The 24,983-nt window shown below is 43.8% G+C and overlaps 1 protein-coding gene across 1 annotated transcript; it reads right to left on the bottom strand.

The window, feature by feature from the left end:
- Positions 1-3,223: 3,223 nt before the first annotated feature.
- LOC125514586 (histone H2B.1-like) lies at positions 3,224-3,922 on the bottom strand. Its single transcript, XM_048679925.2, has one exon. It carries the CDS (start codon positions 3,818-3,820, stop codon positions 3,362-3,364), a length of 459 nt encoding a protein of 152 aa, XP_048535882.1. The 5' UTR covers positions 3,821-3,922; the 3' UTR covers positions 3,224-3,361.
- Between the last annotated feature and the right edge of the window lie 21,061 nt (positions 3,923-24,983).

Below are 24,983 nucleotides of genomic sequence, written 5' to 3'. Positions count from 1 at the left end.
AATAGTTTAGTTTTTGCTGAATCTTTTAAAATTCTTACATTCTTTGTTGGGTTTGCATAAATATACTATCATAAAACTAGCTATCGGAATACTCTGTTAACTAATGATGATTTAGAGACTCGTGGACTGTATGATACTATGACCATTGGACAATGATGCTAAGATGTAACAAACTGGTGTTATTAACAGTACATCTCACATTTAATTTGTTTTCCCTAATGTTTTACAGTAGCATTTAGATGACCGATGAATCACTCGTGTTGTATCAGTTTATTGTTCAACTGACACAGATAACGAACAAATGTTCAAGTTGCTGTTTTCAAATGAATTGCAGCCTTCAGAGTGCAACCTATCACCAGAATTTATTTTCAATTATAGGATTTCGGAATATGACTGCCCATGAACGAGATTGTAAAGTTTACTTCCCTTAGATTGACCGTCAAAACTTATAGCTCAATCTGGTAAGTGGTAGCTTCTGATATTAGTTAGAAATCTTGGTAATACTTTGGTGTAACAGGTGCTGGATTTTTCTTTTGTACCTTGTCGACGAGTAGGCATCATATCCTCCCTGATGCACCGATCTCAACTTTTGGATTCTCCAGAAAAATAACTGGATTATTCATGTTGATGTTGATTAGTTGTGCATTGTCAAGCTGAGTTAGCTAGCATTGAAGTATTGCTAGGAAACATAAAGGCCATAGGAGAAGAGTTGTTGCTTGGATGTTTAAACTGGTATAAATTGCTACCTATCTTATTTGATACCTGAAATCTGTAGAAAATAAACATATATTTTATTTTTATTTCAGTAACTGAAGCTTTTGACTTTTATAGGGGGGTTCTTGTTATTGGTATATTTACTTGATATATGTACTTGCCCTACTATAGTTGATCGGCATGTGTGTCATTTACCTATAAAATCTTTAAGGTAGTGAATTAAGTACAACTTACATCAGTGGTATTTAATTCTGTAAGGATTTCACGTTTCAGGAAAGATATATACCTGTGGTGAAGAAAAATGGCATGTACAGGACAAGGATGAAACACTCTGCTCAAAACTATCAGGATGTTGTGGCTGCCTGCAGATTTGCTTACCTAGAAGCTCCATGGCTTGTTTGTTTGTTTTTGGATCTTTTTGGAAGGTATATTCTGAAAGAATTAAGTACTTTGATATTGAGGTGATATGCCCCTAAATCTGGATACTGGTTATGGGAGCTAAACTGCCGATGCACCGACACTTAGTGGCTACAATCCCTAGTGATGGACAGTGAATTTAAACTACATGCATTTCAAACCCCTTAAAAGCTGCACAATTGATGTTGTTGGCTGTATTGCTCTTAAAATGCCATGGCACCTGAAGATGATTTGTACAGTAAATTATATGTTGCGCCATGAACTTACCGTAATTTCCTTGATGTACTTGTATCATGGGACCCTTGTGCATCATGGCGTTGAAGTGATCGCTAATAACACCAGTCTTCTGCTCCTGGGAGGTAACCCGCCCATTGCCATTGTAACCTCTGAATGTAGTTTTTCTCCTCCTAGCATTGACATGGAGATGATGAGTCATATTGTTAAATTATTTAAATGGTACTGCTTAACTTGCCGTCACAAACCGAAGAAAAGATATAGTGTTTGTCAAATTATCAAATAAATATGCTGACCAAGGTTGCTATCAAATAAAAACAGGGCTACAAAAAAATCAGGGCTATTACGAAACGCAGGTGCCCAGATTCAGATAGCCGCAGATACCACAAATCCAACACTATACATAATACTACCGTGGTAGCCAGGTCACAGAAGTTATCAATCTTTCAATTTATGCGCAGATAATTCACGTTCTGTTGAGTACATGATACTACCATGTCAGAAGCTACAGCCACAGGACCATTGCTTGCATGGAAACACCAAATCGCAAAGCAGGTCACTAGAATTTTATCTTGTTTAAGGACCACCTTCGAGCAAGCCTAATTGTCTCACGCCTCATATTCAGAGTAACATCAGGCAGCTCCAGCCTAACCAATTGACTGATAACAATTCGTACGGCTGGGTAAGCAACGCCAACAATTGCCAAAACCAGAACAAGAAACGGCAAGCAACCCATTGGATTGCTCTTATTCTTCCTTGTAACATTAATGATCCAATGCAATTTAAACCCGGCCTTCAGGTTTCCTTTTGCAGCACGCACAGATATACTCCAGAGTACTTGGTTCTGCACCTATGCAGAAACAGAATACAATGTCAGCAGATCATTAATCTGGAAATTTGCACTACTACAAAAGCATTATTGTACCCTGCAGATGAGCCATGTGGTCGTTGTTGGCCTGTGATCTGAGTAGTGTGTCCTGTAGATGAACCTCTTTGTGCCTTTTTTTATCTTAATATATCATAATCAGCCCTCATGCATGGTTTGAAAAAAAGAACTAATAGCCAAAACAGTACTACTCCCTCTGTATCAAAACAGTGTCAAAAAACGTCTTATATTTTGATACGGAGGGAGTACATTGGTAACAGTTTACTAAACAGTAATCGGCAACCCATCTGTACATTTGCTAGTTAAGACTTGAGAGTAATCTGTCTTCAGCGGGTAACTAGCACGTTGGTTGACGCTCAACAGGCAACTAACTATGTTCTCTATTTTTATCCCAATCTTATCCCTCGAGATCCCAAAAATCGATGTGGTATATATGTCGTCATTGATTGGGTTAGCTACTAGCGAATTTGCCATATGATCATATCTTTGCACATAGACAACAACAATGTTCAGTACGTACTTGAGAAACACGGCGCCCTTGCAGATCACTCTGTGCAACCTGTTGTGCCAAAAACTGCAGAGCAAATGTATAATCTCCTTTGACTTACAAATCTGCCGTGGAAATTCAGTAACATTAACAGATTTCTGTAAACTAAATAAAGTGCTAATGTATAATGAAACAAAAGCAATGACCACTATTGCTCTACCAAAATTAAGGGTGGCTGAACTTTCTGATTTCTGACCATTATTGCTCTACCAAAAGCAATGACCACTATAGCACCCTGAAAGTTCATGCGACATTCCTTAATCAGAAAGCAAGCAAAGCAGTACTGAAATATGTCATGCAAAACAACGAGGATGAACTGACTCAACCTATCAAACACGCATCAAGTGGTAAAGATACTTAAACAGGAGTACAACTATAATCCAGATGTAAATATATCATTAATTCAGGTTACGAAACAAGTCACATAGCAGGAAGTGCACATTTCTATTCCAGATTAGAGCTTCCCAAGAGCATCCAACAAATTTCATTCATCACCAACACTTCTAGATTCAGACAAACGAGTCAACACCAGGTAACTACAAGCACTGCCAGAAACTAGCGATCTAAGAGGAGGTGAACTTGGTGACGGCCTTGGTGCCCTCGGAGACGGCGTGCTTGGCGAGCTCGCCGGGGAGGACGAGGCGGACGGAGGTCTGGATCTCCCGGGAGGTGATGGTGGGCTTCTTGTTGTAGCGGGCGAGCTTGGCGGCCTCGCCGGCGAGCTTCTCGAAGATGTCGTTGATGAAGGAGTTCATGATGGACATGGCCTTGGAGGAGATGCCGATGTCGGGGTGGACCTGCTTGAGAACCTTGAAGATGTATATCTTGTAGGTCTCGACGCTCTTCTTGCCCTTCTTGCGGCCCCTCTTCTCGCCGCCCTCCTTGGAGGCGGTCTTGCCCGCCGGCAGCCGCTTCTCGGCCTTGGGCTTCTTCGCCGCCGGGGCCTTCTCGGCCTTCTCCGTCGTCGGCTCCTCCTCCGCGGGCTTCTTCGCCGCCGGCTTCTTCTCCGCCTTGGGGGCCATCGCTGCTGAGGCTGATCGGGGTTGGGGGCTTCGCTGGTGGGTTGTGACTCGTGAGTGCTGGAAGAAGGTGGGGAATTTAGAGCGAGATGAGAGGTAATGAGGGGCGGTGCTGCTGGGTTTATACAGAGGGGAGGTGCGCGCTGATTGGTGGAAGGGTGGGTGCCCCGGATCGGTGACGTGGAACCGTGCGATGCGTTCGGCGCTGTTTTTTGTGGACGGGCGGGATGCGTTTCGGCGCGGATCGCCGTTCCTGGCGAAAAGATACGGGCGGGAACGGAAAAGCCGGAACCGCGCGCTGATTACGGAGCGCGCGACCGCGAGAATGGTTTTGGATTTCTGACGGGCAGCGCTATGTATCGCTACAGGCAGCCACGAGGTAGAGGACCGCGAGCACACGAGCGAGCACACGAGCCTCGCACCGCTCGCTAAAATAAAAAACTCTGGTTTTTTCACTTTGGTTTTCACTCTTTTGGTCCTTTCCTAATTTGGGAACATTCTTGTTTTTTAACCTTCTTTCACCGGTTTACCTTTTCTTTTTCCTGGTTTTCTCTCATGGCTTTACCGGTTTTATTAAAAACGAAAAAATCATAAAAATGTTTGCGAATTCAAAACATATCCGTAGATTCGGGAAAAGGCAAACTAAAAACATGAATTCAAAAAATGTTTGTGAACTTAAAAATATTTATGAATTTAAAAATTCACGCAAAATAGAAAAGATTGTAGATTGAAAATATGTTCACAGATTCAAAATTGTCTGTATATTTGAAAGGTGTTCATGAATTTGAAAAAACGTTCATGCAGAGTAGAAAAAGTATCCGTGGATTCAAAAAGTTCATGTATTAAAAATTGTTAATTCAAACAAATCGCGAATATGAAAACTGATTGCCATTTCAAAAAAAATTGTGGATTTAAAAATGTTGGCATATTTGGAAAAAGTTCACTAATTCAAAAAATAGTTCGCAGATAGAAAAAATGTTCACAAGTTTGAAAAAAAAAAGCAGAAAAAATTGAAATGTTCACTAATTCAAAAACATCACATATTTATATAATGTTCACAAAATTGAAATGGTTCACTAATTTTCAAATTTCTCGCAATTTCTAAATGGGAAGGCCCATATGGCATTGAAAAAGTTTTCCATTACGGAGCTATCAAGATAAATAACATTGATGGCTAGAAAAAGATAAATAATGTTGAAGGAAATAAATCCAAGATAGTTAATGGGCAACGACTTAAACATTATATTGCAGGTAATCCCATTAACATTGATTCCGATGTTATTCAAGTAATTACACCGGAAGAGTACATAGAAAAACCTTTCGGAGGACTCCGAAATTCTGAAAAAGGAATAGGTATATGATACGGTAAGTAAACCGACTCCGAAAATTCCATAAAATGTTTTTGTTAGTTTTGGAATATTTAATGATTTTTTGGGAAAAAGATACATATGAGGCGGTGCCCGAGAGGCCCACATGGAACCCCCCCCCCCTGTCGTGCCGTATGTCCATATGGGGGGCTAGCCCCCCCCCTCTCCCTCGACTCTTCGTTTTCTTCTCGTATGCTTGTCCTGCAAAGTAAAAGTTCCTATAAAATCCCGAGGACGATCTGACCTCCGTATCACATGTTTTCCTCTTGTTTTCATTTCGAGCTATTTTCTGCAAGGGTTTCGAGGTCAAGTTCATCGTGCCTTCTTCCTTCTCCAACGACGTTGAAGATGATGCTCAAAAGTTGAAGGAGGATATTGAGAGGGAGTTGATGGAGGACGTTGCGTTGGAGGAAGAATCGGGGAACCCCGTAAAAGCTCAAGCACCGGAGTCTAACTAAGAGACTCTGGCCAGCATCTCCATTGCCCCCATCTCATCCAGGACCTTGAAGATGGCGATAATTCACTCAGGTTTCAAGGCATTAGAGGACTCTACTCAAAGAATCCCTCGCCTTGGTTACAAAGGAACCCTTTTCATAATTTGGTTCACAACTATGGAGTTGATAATACGTCTGGCTTGCAACCCTCCAATTGGTACATCTCCAATCCAAGTGAAAGTGATGCAGGAAATAAAAATCCATGGGGACTAGAAAACAAGGATATTATGCGTGAAGTTAAATTAATGTTATCATGATACAATGCTTGCTTCACAAGATTCGAAGACCTGAAGGAGATCCTTTTGGATCTCATCAAGGAGAGCAAGTGTGCCCCTTCACCACCTGCATCACCAAAGAAGGAAACTTGAGTACTTGGATATGAGCACACTAGTTCTAGATACACAACAGCCAGCTATTGATGTAGGGTGGAAACCCTAGGGGCTGATCTTTCACGAAAGGAGCGGATCCCGCGATGAACACGAAGAACACGAGGGTAAATCACAAAGGGGCACAAAGAGAAACACTCAAACCAACAAGATTAAGTCACACATGTGCTAGATCCTCAAAACACGAGAGGAGATACAAGATCCACGATCAACAAAGGGCGATACAAATGGTAACCAGTCTTCTCCGTGAGGAGGTCTTGATGGTCTTCTCCGTGAGGAGGTATCGAATCCAAGTGGATCTTCTCCGAAGAGGGGCCGCGGTCTCTCTCGAGGAGTAGATCCGATATGGATGAGTGAGGCTCTATCTCTCAAATGAGCTATCACAACGCTAACCCTAAAACGTAGCTAGGAGGAGAGTATATATAGTCTAGGGGGAAAGGGTAAATGGGCATTGGCCCTTTACTATGCGCAGACAGACGGGGCCGGACATCCGGGCGTTGGGCCGGATGTCCGGGCCTTCGGGAGGAGCTGGATGTCCGGGGCTGGGGGCAGATGTCTGGGCTGACGGGGCTTCTCTTCTGTCCTCTGTTTGCAGCTTGTCCGGATATCCAGGCGTTGGGGCCGGATTTCTGGGTCGGGTCGGATGTCCGGGCTGGGGCCAGATGTCCGGGGCCTGTAGATGCTCGGCGGCTGGAATGTTGCTGTAGTTGATGTCTCTAGTGGCCGGATGTCCAGGCCCTGGAGCTGCCTTCTTTTCCTTTCGGCGTTCCTCTTCATCCGTGGACTTGGCGACTTGTCCGTCTTCACATGCATCTTCGGGAGGGTCCTCTTGGTACCTAATCATGGACAACATATCGGACTTAGGTAGTAGTCATGTCTCGAGAGGATCATATGTAATATCACTAAGGAGAGAAGTCACCTCGGTCTCGAGAGCTCTAGCTCTAGCTCGAGTCATAGGTCCTCTTGGCACTTCATGAGACGATGGTAGGTCCATGGGGATAACCGTAGGATGCTTCGCATCATCTCCCCTCCCTTGGGGAAGATCCGACCTCGGATCGAAATCCTCATCACCATGGTAGGGCGAGAGATCTTTGACGTTGAAGATGTCGCTCACGGAGTACTTGTCGCGTGGAATGTTGATCTTGTAGGCGTTGTTGTTGTAGCGTTCAAGCACCTTGAAGGGTCCATCCGCTCATGGTCGAAGTTTGGACTTGCGTTCATCGGGGAAGTAGTCCTTGCGAAGGTGTAGCCACACAAGATCTCCAATGTTGAACACCATGGGGTGCTTGTTGATGTTGAGCTTGGTCGCAAGTCATTATACTTGGCGCTCGATGGTGTACCTTGTATCTTCATGCACCTTCTTGAAATGGTTCACACGTGCGCTTGCGGCCATATTGATGCACTCTTGTAGTGGTAGAGGGAGAATGTCCAAAGGGAACAATGGGTTTAAATTGTAGTGTCTGGGGGCTTGACTGCCGATGTATTATTTGGTATGATAAGGCCGCTTTGTACTTCCGCTGCCAGGGCCGCGGTGTGCTCCTCGGTGCGGAGGGAGTGTTCCATGTTTCCATTGACTGTTATAACACCGCGGGGTCCGGGCATCTTGAGTTTGAGATAGGTATAGTGTGGGACCGCGTTGAAATGAGCGAACGCGGTTCGTCCAAGCAGCGCATGGTAGCCACTGCGGAAAGGGACGATGTCGAAGATCAAGTCTTCGCTTTGGAAGTTGTCCGGCAAACTGAAGACAACCTCCAATGTGATTGAGCCCGTGCAACGGGCCTCTACACTAGGTATTACTCCCTTAAAGGTGGTTTTAGTGGGCTTGATTCTTGACGGATCAATACCCATCTTGCGGACTGTGTCCTGATAGAGCATGTTAAGGCTGCTGTCGCCGTCCATGAGGACTCGCGTGAGGTGGAATCCATCAATAATTGGGTCGGGGACTAGCGCGGCCGAGCCTCCGTGACAGATACTGGTCGGTGGTCTCTGCGATCGAAAGTGATCGGACAGGCTGACCATGAGTTGAATTTTGGGGTGACTGGCTCGATCGCGTAGACATCCCTTAACGCGCGCTTGCGTTCCCGCTTGGGGATATGAGTAGCATATATCATATTCACCATTTTGATCTCGGGGGGGGGGGGGTTCTTTTGTCCCCCTGTGCTCGGTGCGCGAGGTTCCCCGTCGTCATCCTCGATGGGCGACCCTTTTCTCCTTATGTTCGACATTTAACTTGCTGGCCCGTTTGAAGACCCAACAACTTCTGTTGGTGTGGTTGGCAGGCTTGTCAGGAGTGCCGTGGATCTGGCAAGGTCGATCAAGTATTCGGTCTAGGCTTGATGAACCGTCTTTGTTTCGTTTGAATGGCTTCTTCCGTTGACCGGATTTGGAGCCACTGAATCCGTCATTGACCGTCGTATCCTCTACATTATCATTGTTGCTTCGACGCTTATGCATGTTGCATCGGGGCCTTCTATTGCCGTTTCTAGCTTCGGAAGTGCCAAGGTCGCTGGTGCTATTGCTGCTACGGGCTAGCCAGCTATCTTCGCCCGCGTAAAAGCGGGTCATTAGTGTTGTAAGGGCTGCCATGGACTTCGGCTTTTCTTGGCCGAGGTGTCGGGCGCGTCATTCATCATGAATGTTGTGCTTAAAGGCCGCTAGGGCTTCGGCGTCTGAACAGTCAACAATATGGTTCTTTTTAATTAGGAACCTGGTCCAGAATTTCCTAGCCGACTCTCCGGGCTGCTGGACTATATGACTGAGGTCATCGGCATCCGGAGGCCTAGTATAAGTGCCTTGGAAGTTGTCTCTAAAGGCATCCTCCAAGTCTTCCCAGCTTCCAATAGAGTTTTCTAGGAGGCTATTTAACCAGTGTCAAGCTGGCCCCTTAAGTTTTAGGGGAAGGTATTTGATGGCGTGTAGATCGTCCCCGCGAGCCATGTGAATGTGGAGAAGAAAATCTTCAATCCATACTGCAGGATCTGTTGTGCCGTCGTATGATTCAATGTTGACGGGTTTAAACCCTTCTGGGAACTGGTGCTCCATTACCTCATCGGTGAAGCATAGGGGGTGTGCGGCGCCTCTGTACCGGGCCATGTCACGACGCAGTTCGGATGAAGTCCGTATGCAGTTTTTGGCCCGGGCGTGGTTATGCTTGTCGCGCCAGGCTTGATAGTCGTCTTCTCGTGCCGGGGCACGCCCCGCGATCCATAGATTGATCTGGTCTGACCTGCTTTATTTTCTAGGTCCTGTCGTAGGTTATATGTGTATCCCCGAACTATTGTTTCTCTACTTTTTACGGCGAGGTGGTGCGGGATGGTGTTCGGCTTGAGTTGCCATTCTGTCCCGGCCACGTGGTGGTCGGTCAGTGTGACACCTCGAGACTGGCGCTCCAGATGTCTTCTATGTTTTGCATGTCAGCTCTGTTATTTATTTGTTTGTTGCATTCATCTTTGCATCATGTGCATTGCATCATGTCATCATGCCATTAATTTTTCCAACTCCACTAAATAGAATGCATAGATCTTTGATATATTTAAATTGAAGGAACTCACATGGTGATTTCTCTATATAACATATCCTCCTAATATTTATGGAGCTATTAAAAATATTCCATTAGTTTGGGATTACCCATAACACACGTGCAATTTAATTCCATGCCTTTTCTATCTCAATATTCTTGACCTCAAACTTTTCCCACAAATCCTTTCGCCACCTTCCCGAGCTCCACCAAAATTCCCAACATTTTTGGCATATTCAAAACCTTGATCTTACTCAAACCATTTGAATTAAATTCAAATGGATTTGAATTAAATTCAAACGGATTTGAATTCAGGTCTTTCAATCATGCCACTTTTATTTTTCTGGATCAAGCTCATTTTTGTGAGTCCGGGAAAATAATCCCCTTGCCCAAAATCTTTCTCTAACCTTTTCTTTTCTTCCCTTTTCTTTCTCTTTATTTTTATGATATTAGAAGAGAGGTTAAGAGAGGGAGAGCCCAGCCTTGCCTCTTGGGCCTCCTGTAGCCGCAGGCCACTCAGGCCCAGCAGCAGCCAGCCCAGTCCCTCTGCTCTAACCCTAGCGCTGACCGAACCCACTCCTCTCGATCTCTCCCTCGTCCCGATCCCTATCTTCCTCGTGCCGCCGCCAGAGAGAGAGAGAGCGTGCAGTTCGAGCGTCGAACCTCCTCGCTGCAAGCACCTTCGCCTCCCCGCCATGGCACCCCCACAGGAGCTCCCATCCACCGGATCAGGTCGCCTCCGCCCGGTTCCTCTCGCCTCCTCCACGCGCCTCCCTCCCTTGCTCTGTCGCCGCCTCACTGCTACCTCCCCGCCTCCGGCGAGCGCTGCCTCTATGCTCGAGCTCCTTCGCCTTAGCCACCTCCTCCCGCTCGCAGGCCCTCTCCTCTCCTGCACCTCATCCCCAACGCCAGCAAGCCTGCCGCCGCGCGCGACCACGTCAACCTCTCCTTCCTCGGCCTGACCTCCTGTACCACGCCTTCGTTCCCACGACGTCAACCTTCCCTTCGACCTCTGTTGTCGCAACTCTGTGGTTCGCGGTTGCCCTCTGCCTCGAGCCCAAGCTCGAGCCCTGCCCGTCGCAGCCGTGGACAACCACCTCGTTGGCCTCCTCAATGCCTTTGCACCACACCGCATCACCAAGACCGCTGCTCTCGCACTGCCGCTTGCTCTGCCCGGATCCGGCACCGTCTAACCGGATCCACCACAGCCTCACCGGATAGCTGCACCACCGGCCTCCTGTCTTGCTTCTTTTTGGACCAGCAAGAACATTGTCAGGAATGATATGTCTCCAACGTATCTATAATTTTTGATTGCTCCATGCTATTATATTATCTAATTTGGATGTCAATGGGCTTTATTTTACACTTTTATATCATTTTTGGGACTAACCTACTAACCGCAGGCCCAGCCCAAATTGCTTTTTTTTGCCTATTTTAGGGTTTCGCCGAAAAGGAATATTAAACGGAGTCCAAACAGAATGAAACCTTCGGGAACGTGATTTTATCAACAAATGTGATCCATGAGACTTGGAGTGGGTGTCAAGAAACAACCGAGGAAGCCACGAGGCAGGAGGCGCGCCTACCCCCCTAGGCGCGCCCTCCACCCTCGTGGGCCCCTCGTTGCTCCACCGACGTACTTATTCCTCCTATATATATCCACGTACCCCCCCCAAACATCTAGGAGCACCACGAAAACCTAATTCCACCGCCACAACCTTCTGTACCCGAGAGATCCCATCTCGGGGCCTTTTCCGGAGCTCCGCCGGAGGGGGGCATTGATCACGGAGGGCCTCTACATCAACTCCATGGCCTCTCCGGTGATGTGTGAGTAGTTTACTTAAGACCTACGGGTCCATAGTTATTAGCTAGATGGCTTCCTCTCTCTCTTTGGATCTCAATAAAAAGTTCTCCTCGATCTTCTTGGAGATCTATTCGATGTAATCTTCTTTTGCGGTGTGTTTGTCAAGATCAGATGAATTGTGGGTTTATGATCAAGTTTATCTATGAACAATATTTGAATCTCCTCTGAATTCTTTTATGTATGATTGGTTTATCTTTGCAAGTCTCTTCGAATTATCAGTTTGGTTTGGCCTACTAGATTGATCTTTCTTGCAATGGGAGAAGTGCTTAGCTTTGGGTTCAATCTTGCGGTGCTCGATCCCAGTGACAGAAAGGGAAACGACACGTATTGTATTGTTGCCATCGAGGATAAAATGATGGGGTTTATATCATATTGCATGAGTTTATCCCTCTACATCATGTCGTCTTCCTTAAAACATTACTCTGTTCTTATGAACTTAATACTCTAGATGCATGCTGGATAGCGGTCGATGTGTGGAGTAATAGTAGTAGATGCAGAATCGTTTCGGTATACTTGTCGCGGACGTGATGCCTATACACATGATCATACCTAGGTATTCTCGTAACTATGCTCAATTCTATCAATTGCTCGACAATAATTCGTTTACCCACCGTAATACTTATGCTCTTGAGAGAAGCCACTAGTGAAACCTATGGCCCCCGGGTCTATCTTCCATCATATTAATCTTCCAACACTTAGTTATTTCTATTTCCGTTTATTTTACTTTGCATCTTTATTTATCTTTATCGTAAAAATACCAAAAATATTATCTTATCATATCTATCAGATGTCACTCTCGTAAGTGACCGTGAAGGGATTGACAACCCCTTTATCGCGTTGGTTGCGAGGTTCTTATTTGTTTGTGTAGGTGCGTGGGACTCGAGCGTGATCTCCTACTGGATTGATACCTTGGTTCTAAAAAACCGAGGGAAATACTTACGCTACTTTGCTGCATCACCCTTTCCTCTTCAAGGGAAAACCAACGCAGTGCTCAAGAGGTAGCAAGGAACCGTACACGGACGCATCCGTCTCCAGGATTTTTCGCCAAGTACCTCTACCGCCGTCTTCGGAATCCCAAATACGCCAAGTACCTCGACATCCGGTGCCTAGAACGACTACCGAAGGCGAAGACCCATGAACCAAAAACGTCAAGTTTGACTACCGTCGACGTGCACTTCGCCAAGAACCACACCATTTTTGGAAGACCCGTGAACATCAAGCTCTCTGACATGAACGGTTACAGTGTTGTGGATCCGGCAAGTACCCTCTCCGGATCGCCAAGTTTGACTATCGATGACATATACCACTACCGTCGCCGAGATCGCGAGAACCTCTACTTCCTCTTTGAAACATGTACGACTTCCATCGCCGAAGACCCATGTACCACCACTTCCCTCTACGAACCCGAACCGTCCCGCTTGCACGCTTCGAAGGTATAACCGCCGAGACGACCGCCCGTGGACCGTATGCATGTGTGTTGTATGAGATGCTCGTGTTTGCACCGTGTCCGAGATGTCCTTGCACGTTCCTCCTCGTTTGCCATGCCGTCGACCCGTGGGAACCTGGTTACCAGGATCACTCCCTGTCACTCTTGCATGTTCCGCACACTTGGTTCTTTTTCACCGGCATCTCAATCGAGTTACCGGAACCGGAACGTCGTCGTGGCACCATTTTCGTTATCGTCGTTGTGTGCTACCTCTTGAGCACTTGCGTTGGTTTTCCCTTGAAGAGGAAAGGGTGGTGCAGCAAAGTAGCGTAAGTATTTCCCTCAGTTTTTTGAGAACCAAGGTATCAATCCAGTAGGAGGTCACGCACGAGTCCCTCGCACCTACACAAACAAATAAATCCTCGCAACCAACACGATAAGGGGTTGTCAATCCCTACACGGTCACTTACGAGAGTGAGATCTGATAGATATGATAAGATAATATTTTTGGTATTTTTATGATAAAGATGCAAAGTAAAATAAAAGGCAATAAAAAATAACTAAGTATTGGAAGATTAATATGATGGAAGATAGACCCGGGGGCCATAGGTTTCACTAGTGGCTTCTCTCGAGAGCATAAGTATTCACGGTGGGTAAACAAATTACTGTTGAGCAATTGATAGAATTGAGCATAGTTATGAGAATATCTAGGTATGATCATGTATATAGGCATCACGTCCAAGACAAGTAGACTGACTCCTGCCTGCATCTACTACTATTACTCCACACATCGACCGCTATCCAGCATGCATCTAGAGTATTAAGTTCAAGAGAACAGAGTAACGCTTTAAGCAAGATGACATGATGTAGAGGGATAAACTCATGCAATATGAAATAAACCCCATCTTGTTATCCTCGATGGCAACAATACAATACGTGCCTTGTTGCCCTACTGTCACTGGGAAAGGACACCGCAAGATTGAACCCAAAGCTAAGCGCCTCTCCCATTGCAAGAAAGATCAATCTAGTAGGCCAAACCAAACTGATAATTCAAAGAGACTTGCAAAGATAACCAATCACACATAAAAGAATTCAAAGAAGATTCAAATATTTTTCATAGATATACTTGATCATAAACCCACAATTCATCGGTCTCAACAAACACACCGCAAAAGAAGATTACATCGAATAGATCTCCACAAGAGAGGGGGAGAACTTTATATTGAGATCCAAAAATAGAGAATAAGCCATCTAGCTAATAACTATGGACCCGTAGGTCTGAGGTAAACTACTCACACTTCATCGGAAGGGCTATGGTGTTGATGTAGAAGCCCTCCGTGATCGATGCCCCCTCCGGCGGAGCTCCGGAACAGGCCCCAAGATGGGATCTCGTGGATACAGAAAGTTACGGTGGTGGAATTAGGGTTTTGGCTCCGTATGTGGTAGTTTGGGGGTACGTAGGTATATATAGGAGGAAGGAGTACGTCGGTGGAGCAACAGGGGGCCCACGAGGGTGGAGGGCGCGCCCAGGGGGGTAGGCATGCCCGTACCTCGTGGCCTCCTGGTTGATGTCTTGATGTAGGGTCCAAGTCCTCTGGATCATGTTCGTTCCGAAAATCACGTTCCCGAAGGTTTCATTCCGTTTGGACTCCGTTTGATATTCTTTTTCCGTGAAACCCTAAAATAGGAAAAAAAACAACAATTCTGGGCTGGGCCTCCAGTTAATAGGTTAGTCCCAAAAATAATATAAAAGTGTATAATAAAGCCCAATAATGTCCAAAACAGAATATAATATAGCATGGAACAATCAAAAATTATAGATACGTTGGAGACGTATCAAGCATCCCCAAGCTTAATTCCTGCTCATCCTCGAGTGGATAATGATAAAAACAGAATTTTTGATGTGGAATGCTACTTGGCATAATTTCAATGTAATTCTCTTAATTGTGGTAGAATATCCAGATCCGAAAGATTCAAGACGAAAGTTTAATATTGACATAGAAATAATAATACTTCAAGCATACTAACTAAGCAATTATGTCTCTTCAAAATAACATGGCCAAAGAAAGTTATCCCTACAGAATCATATAGTCTGGTTATGCTCCATCTTCACCACACAAAGTATTCAAATCATGCACAACCCCGATGACAAGCCAAGCAATTGTTTCATACTTTTAATGTTCTCAAACTTTTTCAATCTTCACGCAATACATGAGCGTGAGCCATGGACATAGCACTATAGGTGGAATAGAATGGTGGTTGTGGAGAAGACAAAAAAGGGGGAAGATATTCTCACATCAACTAGGCGTATCAACGGGCTATGGAGATGCCCATCAATGGATATCAATGTGAGTGAGTAGGGATTGCGATGCAACGGATGCACTAGAGCTATAAGTATATGAAAGCTCAACAAAAAGAAACTAAGTGGGTGTGCATCCAACTTGCTTGCTCACGAAGACCTAGGGCATTTTGAGGAAGCCCATCGTTGGAATATACAAGCCAAGTTCTATAATGAAAAATTCCCACTAGTATATGAAAGTGATAACATAGGAGACTCTCTATCATGAAGATCATGGTGCTACTTTGAAGCACAAGTGTGGAAAAAGGATAGTAGTATTGCCCCTTTTTTGGGCCTTTTTTCTTTGGCCTTTTTTTATTTGGGACAATACTCTATGAATGATGATCATCAAACTTCTATTTATTTACAACTCAATGATTAGAACTCGATACCAGAAAAAACTATGACTCTATATGAATGCCTCCGACGGTGTACCGGGATAGCAATGATGCATGAGTGACTTATATGAAAGAATTATGAACGGCGGCTTTGCCACAACTAAAATGTCAACTACATGATCATGCAAAGCAATATGACAATGATGGAGCGTGTCATGATAAACGGAACGGTGGAAAGTTGCATGGCAATATATCTCGGAATGGCTATGGAAATGCCATGATAGGTAGGTATGGTGGCTGTTTTGAGGAAGGTATATGGTGGGTGTATGATACCGGCGAAAGGTGCGCGGTATTAGAGAGGCTAGCAATGGTGGAAGGGTGAGAGTGCGTATAATCCATGGACTCAACATTAGTCATAAAGAACTCACATACTTATTCCAAAAATCTATTAGTTATCGAAGCAAAGTACTACACGCATTCTCCTAGGGGGATAGATTGGTAGGAAATACCATCGCTCGTCCCCGACCGCCACTCATAAGGAGGACAATCAATAAATACATCATGCTCCGACTTCTTAACATAACGGTTCACCATACGTGCATGCTACGGGAATCACAAACTTCAACACAAGCATTTCTCAAATTCACAACTACTCAACTAGCACGACTCTAATATCACCATCTCCGTATCTCAAAACAATTATCAAGTTTCAAACTTCTCATAGTATTCAACACACTCATAAGAAAATTTTATTTAGTAATCTTGAATGCCTCAAATAATTAAAGCAAATTACCATGCTGTTTTGCAGGACTCTTAAATAATCTAAGTGAAGCATGAGAGAACAATGGTTTATATAAAACAAATCTACCACCATGCTCTAAAAGATATAAGTGAAGCACTAGAGCAAAAACTATATAACTCAAAAGATATAAGTGAAGCACATAGAGTATTCTAATAATTACCGAAGCATGTGTGTCTCTTTCATAAAGGTGTGTGCAGCAAGGATGATTGTGGAAATCTAAAAAATAAAGACTCAAATAATACAAGACGCTCCAAGCAAAACACATATCATGTGGTAAATAAAAATATAGCTCCAAGTAAAGTTACCAATAGAAGTAGACGAAAGAAGGGATGCCTTCCGGGGCATCCCCAAGCTTTGGCTTTTGGGTGTCCTTAGATTATCTTGGGGTGCCATGGGCATCCCCAAGCTTAGTCTCTTGCCACTATTTGTTCCATAATCCATCAAATCTTTACCCAAAACCTGAAAACTTCACAACACAAAACTTAAAGTAGAAAATCTCGTGAGCTCCGTTAGCGAAAGAAAACAAAACACCACTTCAAGGTACTGTAATGAACTCATTCTTTATTTATATTGGTGTTAAACCTACTGTATTACAACTTCTCTATGGTTTATAAACTATTTTACTAGCCATAGATTCATCAAAATAAGCAAACAACACATGAAAAACAGAATCTGTCAAAAACAGAACAGTCTGTAGTAATCTGTAGCTAACGCAAGATATGGAACACAAAAAATTCTAAAATAAATTTATGTACGTGAGTAATTTACCTATTAATCATCTGAAAAAAATAATTAACTAAATATCACTTTCCAAATAAAAATGGCAGCAGTTCTTGTGAGCGCTAAAGTTTCTGTTTTTTACAGCAAGATTAACAAGACTTTCCCCAAGTCTTCCCAACGGTTCTACTTGGCACAAACACTAATTAAACACAAAAACACAACCAAAACAGAGGCTAGATAAATTATTTATTGAATAACAGCAAGGAAAAATATTGGGTTGTCTCCCAACAAGTGCTTTTCTTTAAAGCCTTTATAGCTAGGCACACGATTTCAATGATGCTCACATGAAAGACAAGAATTGAAGCACAAAGAGAGCATCATAAAACATGTGACAAACACATCTAAGTCTAACATACTTCCTATGCATAGGCATCTTATAGGTAAACAAATTATCAAGGTAAGCAAAAACTAGCATATGAAAGGAAGCGGAAAGAAACAATAGCAATCTCAACATAACGAGAGGTAATTTAGTAACATGAAATGTCTACCACCATATTTTCCTCTCTCATAATAATTACATGTAGGATCATAAGCAAATTCAACAAAATATCTATCACATAAAATATTTTCAACACGATCCACATGCATGCAAAGTTGACACTCTTCCAAAATAGTGGGATTAACATTAACTAAAGTCATGACTTCTCCAAACCCACTTTTATAAAAAAATTCATAAGATTGAATGTTCTCCAAATATGTGGGATCTAAAGTTGACACTCTTCCAAACCCACTTTCAATAATATTGCAAACACTATTATCAATCTCATATTCATCATGGGGCTTAAATAAATTTTCAAGATCATGAGAAGAATCACCCCAATCATGATCATTGCAACAAGTAGTAGACATAGCAAAACTAGCATCCCCAAACTTAGGGTTTTGAATATTATAAGCACAATTGACATTAATAGAATTTATACTATCATCATTGCAATCATGCTTTCTATTCAAGATCCATCGTGAATCACTCCATAAAGTACTTCATCACAATTTTCAGATTCACGAATTTCAAGCAGAACTTCATAAAGATAATCTAGTGCACAAAACTCACTAGCAATTGGTTCATCATAATTGGATATCTTAAAAAGATTAGCAAGCGGATAAGGATCCAAAGATCTTAGGTTCTCTGTTTAGTAATAAATAAACAACTATACCAACCAAACGAGCAAACGAGCCAAGTAAGACATCAAAGCAAACGGGAAAGAGGCGAATAAAATGGCAAGGGTGAAGTGGGGGAGAGGAAAACGAGAGGCAAATGGCAAATAATGTAATGCGGGAGATAAGGGTTTGTGATGGGTACTTGGTGTGTTGACTTTTGCATAGACCTCCCCGGCAACAGCGCCAGAAATCCTTCTTGCTACCTCTTGAGCACTTGCGTTGGTTTTCCCTTGAAGAGGAAAGGGTGGACCCGTAGGTCTAAAGTAAACTACTCACACTTCATCGGAGGGGCTTGGATGATGATGTAGAAGCCCTCCGTGATCGATGCCCCCCTCCGGCGGAGCTCCAGAACAGGCCCCAAGATGGGATCTCGTGGATACAGAAAGTTACGGCGGTGGAATTAGGGTTTTGGCTCCGTATCTGGTAGTTTGGGGGTACGTAGGTATATATAGGAGGAAGGAGTACGTCGGTGGAGCAACAGGGGGCCCACGAGGGTGGAGGGCTCGCCCAGGGGGGTAGGCGCGCCCCTACCTCGTGGCCTCTTGGTTGATGTATTTACGTAGGGTCCAAGTCCTCTGGATCATGTTCGTTCCGAAAATCATGTTCCCGAAGGTTTCATTCCGTTTGGACTCCCTTTGATATTCTTTTTCTGCGAAACCCTAAAATAGGCAAAAAAACAGCAATTCTGGGTTGGGCCTCCGGTTAATAGGTTAGTCCCAAAAATAATATAAAAGTGTATAATAAAGCCCAATAATGTCCAAAACAGAATATAATATAGCATGGAACAATAAAAAATTATAGATACGTTGGAGACGTATCACCGTGGCACCCTTTCTTTCCACCACGGTGGCAAATGCTTCATAATATGCTCATGTCAACTTTTAACAAAATTGCATAAAACTTGCACATGTCATCCAAATCATGATAATAACATTTAAAATGTTTAAAATTGTTGTTTGCATTAAATTGCCATATGACATGTGGGGATTTTCCGGAATTGTTGTTTGTTCTTCCGGCCTCATTTAAACTTGCTTAGATAGTTAATTCACTCATGCTTCACCTCTTTCCATGTTTAATAACATTTAATTTTGTTTGGTACATAAACGAGAGAGAACTAAATAATTGATGTGGTGTTTCGTCAATATGCAACTCGTTGCATATTGAACTCCACTTAATTTGTAGTTTTGTTTGTGCATATTTCCATGTCATGCCTCATTAAACCAGACATGCATCATACTTGGTTGTGCATCATGCCATGTTTATGTGATGGTTGTTTACTATGTTGCTTGCTTCTTTCCGGTTTGCTTCTCTCGTTAGCTTCGGTTCCGTTCCGGAGTTGTGAGGATCCATTCGACTACGTTCGTTTGTCTTCTTCATGGACTCGTTCTTCTTCCTTGCGGGATCTCAGGCAAGATGGCCATACCCTCGACATCACTTATATCTTTGCTTACTAGTTGACCGATCTATCGCTATGTCACGCTACCTACCACTTGTTATATCATGCCTCCCATATTGCCATGTCAAGCCTCTAACCCACCTTCCTAGCAAACCGTTGTTTGGCTATGTTACCGCTTTTGCTCAGCCCCTCTTTTAGCATTGTTAGTTGCAGGTGAAGTTGAAGTTTGTTCCATGTTGGAACATGTTTATGTTGGGATATCACAATATCTCTTATTTTAATTAATGCGTCTATATACTTGGTAAAGGGTGGAAGGCTCGGTCTTATGCCTGGTGTTTTGTTCCACTCTTGCCTCCTTAGTTTCCGTCATACCGGTGTTATGTTCCTTGATTTTGCGTTCCTTAGACATGACCGAGACTGCTCTCCGGTCAATAACCAACAGCGGGATCTGGATACCCATGTTGGCTCCCACATGCTCCTCGATGATCTCATCGGATGAACCACGATGTCGAGGATTCAAGCAACCCTGTATACAATTCCCTTTGTCAATCGGTATGTTACTTGCCCGAGATTCGATCGTCGGTATTCCAATACCTCGTTCAATCTCGTTACCGGCAAGTCACTTTACTCGTACCGTAATGCATGATCCCGTGACCAGACACTTGGTCACTTTGAGCTCATAATGATGATGCATTACCGAGTGGGCCCAGTGAAACCTCTCCGTCATACGCAGTGACAAATCCCAGTCTTGATCCGTGTCAACCCAACAGACACTTTCGGAGATACCCGTAGCATACCTTTATAGTCACCCAGTTACGTTGTGATGTTTGGTACACCCAAAGCACTCCTACGGTATCCGGGAGTTACACGATCTCATGGTCTAAGGAAAGGATACTTGACATTGGAAAAACTCTAGCAAACGAACTATACGATCTTGTGCTATGTTTAGGATTGGGTCTTGTCCATCACATCATTCTCCTAATGATGTGATCTCGTTATCAATGACATCCAATGTCCATAGTCAGGAAACCATGACTATCTGTTGATCAACGAGCTAGTCAACTAGAGGCTTACTAGGGACATGTTGGTGTCTATTATTCACACATGTATTACGATTTCCGGATAACACAATTATAGCATGAATAAAGACAATTATCATGAACAAGGAAATATAATAATAATGCTTTTATTATTGCCTCTAGGGCATATTTCCAACAGTCTCCCACTTGCACTAGAGTCAATAATCTAGTTACATTGTGATGAATCGAACACCCATGGAATTCTGGTGTTGATCATGTTTTGCTCTAGGGAGAGGTTTAGTCAACGGATCTGCTACATTCAGGTCCGTATGTACTTTACAAATATCTATGTCTCCATCTTGAACATTTTCACGAATGGAGTTAAAGCGACGCTTGATGTGCCTTGTCTTCTTGTGAAACCTGGGCTCCTTGGCAAGAGCAATAGCTCCAGTGTTGTCACAGAAGAGCTTGATCGGCCCCGACGCATTGGGTATGACTCCTAGGTCGGTGATGAACTCCTTCACCCAAATTGCTTCATGCGCTGCCTCCGAGGCTGCCATGTACTCTGCTTCACATGTAGATCCCGCCACGACGCTCTCCTTGCAACTGCACCAGCTTACTGCCCCACCATTCAAAATATACACGTATCCGGTTTGTGACTTAGAGTCATCCAGATCTGTGTCGAAGCTAGCGTCGACGTAACCCTTTACGACGAGCTCTTCGTCACCTCCATAAACGAGAAACATTTCCTTAGTCCTTCTCAGGTACTTCAGGATATTCTTGACCGTTGTCCAGTGTTCCTTGCCGGGATTACTTTGGTACCTTCCTACCAAACTTACGGCAAGGTTTACATCAGGTCTGGTACACAGCATGGCATACATAATAGAACCTATGGCTGAGGCATAGGGGATGACACTCATCTCTTCTATATCTTCTGCCGTGGTCGGACATTGAGCTGAGCTCAATTTCACACCTTGCAATACAGGCAAGAACCCCTTCTTAGACTGATCCATATTGAACTTCTTCAATATCTTATCAAGGTATGTGCTTTGTGAAAGACCTATGAGGCGTCTTGATCTATCTCTATAGATCTTGATGCCTAATATATAAGCAGCTTCTCCAAGGTCCTTCATTGAAAAACTCTTATTCAAGTAGGCCTTAATGCTGTCCAAAAGTTCTATATCATTTCCCATCTAAAGTATGTCATCTACATATAATATGAGAAATGCTACAGAGCTCCCACTCACTTTCTTGTAAACGCAGGCTTCTCCATAAGTCTGCGTAAACCCAAACGCTTTGATCATCTCATCAAAGCGAATGTTCCAACTCCGAGATGCTTGCACCAGCCCATAAATCGAGCGTTGGAGCTTGCACACCTTGTTAGCATTCTTAGGATCAACAAAACCTTCCGGCTGCATCATATACAATTCTTCCTTAAGGAAACCATTAAGGAATGCCGTTTTGACGTCCATTTGCCATATCTCATAATCGTAGAATGCGGCAATTGCTAACATGATTCGGACGGACTTCAGCTTCGCTACCGGTGAGAAAGTCTCATTGTAGTCAACCCCTTGAACTTGTCGATAACCCTTAGCGACAAGCCGAGCTTTATAGATGGTCACATTACCATCCGCGTCTGTCTTCCTCTTAAAGATCCATTTATTTTCTATGGCTCGCCGATCATCGGGCAAGTCAGTCAAAGTCCATACTTCGTTTTCATACATGGATCCTATCTCGGATTTCATGGCTTCTAGCCATTTGTCGGAATCCGGGCCCGCCATCGCTTCTTCATAGTTCGAAGGTTCACCGTTGTCTAACAACATGATTTCCAAGACAGGGTTGCCGTACCACTCTGGTGCGGAACGTGTCCTTGTGGACCTGCGAAGTTCAGTAGCAACTTGATCTGAAGTTTCATGATCATCATCATTAACTTCCTCTCTAGTCGGTGCAGGCACCTCAGGAACATTTTCTTGAGTTGCGCCTTTTTCCGGTTCAAGAGGTAATACTTAATCAAGTTCTACTTTCCTCCCACTAACTTCTTTCGAGAGAAACTCCTTCTCTAGAAAGGATCCATTCTTGGCAACAAAGATCTTGCCTTCGGATCTGAGGTAGAAAGTATACCCAATAGTTTCTTTAGGGTATCCTATGAAGACGCATTTTTCCGACTTGGGTTCGAGCTTTTCAGGTTGAAGTTTATTGACATAAGCATCACATCCCCAAACTTTTAGAAACGACAGCTTAGGTTTCTTCCCAAACCATAATTCATACGGTGTCGTCTCAACGGATTTCGACGGAGCCCTATTTAAAGTGAATGCGGCAGTCTCTAAAGCATACCCCCAAAAAGATAGCGGTAAATCGGTAAGAGACATCATAGATCGCACCATATCTAATAGAGTGTGATTACGACGTTCGGACACACCATTACGCTGAGGTGTTCCAGGCGGCGTGAGTTGTGAAACTATTCCACATTTTCTTAAGTGTGTGCCAAACTCATGACTCAAGTATTCTCCTCCACGATCTGATCGCAGGAACTTGATTTTCCTGTCACGTTGATTCTCAACCTCACTCTGAAATTCCTTGAACTTTTCAAAGGTCTCAGACTTGTGTTTCATTAAGTAGACATACCCATATCTACTCAAGTCATCAGTGAGGGTGAGAACATAACGATAGCCACCGCGAGCCTCAACACTCATTGGACTGCACACATCAGTATGTATGATTTCCAATAAGTTGGTTGCTCGCTCCATTGTTCCTGAGAACGGAGTCTTGGTCATTTTACCCATGAGGCATGGTTCGCACGTGTCAAATGATTCGTGATCAAGAGACTCTAAAAGTCCATCAGCATGGAGCTTCTTCATGCGTTTGACACCTATGTGACCAAGGCGGCAGTGCCACAAGTATGTGGGACTATCATTATCAATCTTACATCTTTTGGTACTCACACTATGAACATGTGTAGCATTACGCTCGAGATTCATTAAGAATAAACCATTCACCATTGGAGCATGACCATAAAACATATCTCTCATATAAATAGAACAACCATTATTCTCGGATTTAAATGAGTAGCCATCTCGAATTAAACGAGATCCTGATACAATGTTCATGCTCAAACTTGGCACTAAATAACAATTATTGAGGTTCAAAACTAATCCCGAAGGAAAATGTAGAGGTAGCGTGCCGACGGCGATCACATTGACCTTGGAACCATTCCCGACGCGCATCGTCACCTCGTCCTTTGCCAGTCTCCGCTTATTCCGCAGCTCCTGCTTTGAGTTACAAATGTGAGCAACCGCACCAGTATCAAATACCCAGGAGCTACTACGAATACTGGTAAGGTACACATCAATTACATGTATATCACATATACCTTTCGTTTTGCCGGCCTTCTTGTTCGCTAAGTATTTGGGGCAGTTCCGCTTCCAGTGACCACTTCCCTTGCAATAAAAGCACTCAGTCTCGGGCTTGGGTCCATTCTTTGGCTTCTTCCCGGCAGCTTGCTTACCGAGCGTGGCAACTCCCTTGCCGTCCTTCTTGAAGGCTTTCTTACCCTTGCCCTTCTTGAACTTAGTGGTTTTATTCACCATCAACACTTGATGTTCCTTTTTGACTTCTACCTCTGCTGATTTCAGCATTGCAAATACCTCAGGAATGGTCTTTTCCATCCCCTGCATATTGAAGTTCATCACAAAGCTCTTGTAGCTTGGTGGAAGCGACTGGAGGATTCTGTCAATGACCGCGTCATCCGGGAGATTAACTCCCAGCTGAGTCAAGCGGTTGTGTAACCCAGACATTGTGAGTATGTGCTCACTGACAGGACTATTTTCCTCCATCTTACAGCTGAAGAACTTGTCGGAGACTTCATATCTCTCGACCTGGGCATGAGCTTGAAAAACCATTTTCAGCTCTTCGAACATCTCATATGCTTCGTGTCTCTCAAAACGTTTTTGGAGCCCCGGTTCTAAGCTGTAAAGCATGCCGCACTGAACGAGGGAGTAATCATCAGCACGTGTCTGCCAAGCATTCATAATGTCTTGGTTCTATGGGACGGGTGCTTCACCTAGCGGTGCTTGTAGGACATAATCTTTCTTGGCAGCTATGAGGATGATCCTCAGGTTCCGGACCCAGTCTGTGTAGTTGCTGCCATCGTCTTTCAGCTTGGTTTTCTCTAGGAACGCGTTGAAGTTGAGGACTACGTTGGCCATTTGATCTACAAGACATATTGTAAATATTTTAGACTAAGTTCATGATAATGAATTTCATCTAATCAAATTATTCAATGAA

Source organism: Triticum urartu, chromosome 1A (genome assembly GCF_056163025.1).
Source record: "Triticum urartu cultivar PI428250 chromosome 1A, HENAU_Tu73, whole genome shotgun sequence".
NCBI lineage: Eukaryota > Viridiplantae > Streptophyta > Magnoliopsida > Poales > Poaceae > Triticum > Triticum urartu.
Note: the sequence above shows the minus strand (reverse complement) of the source record. Positions and strands in the feature narration are given on the sequence as shown.

Excerpts from the sequence above, each read along its gene's own strand:
- LOC125514586 (XM_048679925.2), bottom strand. The coding sequence starts at position 3,820 with ATGGCCCCCAAGGCGGAGAAGAAGCCGGCGGCGAAGAAGCCCGCGGAG.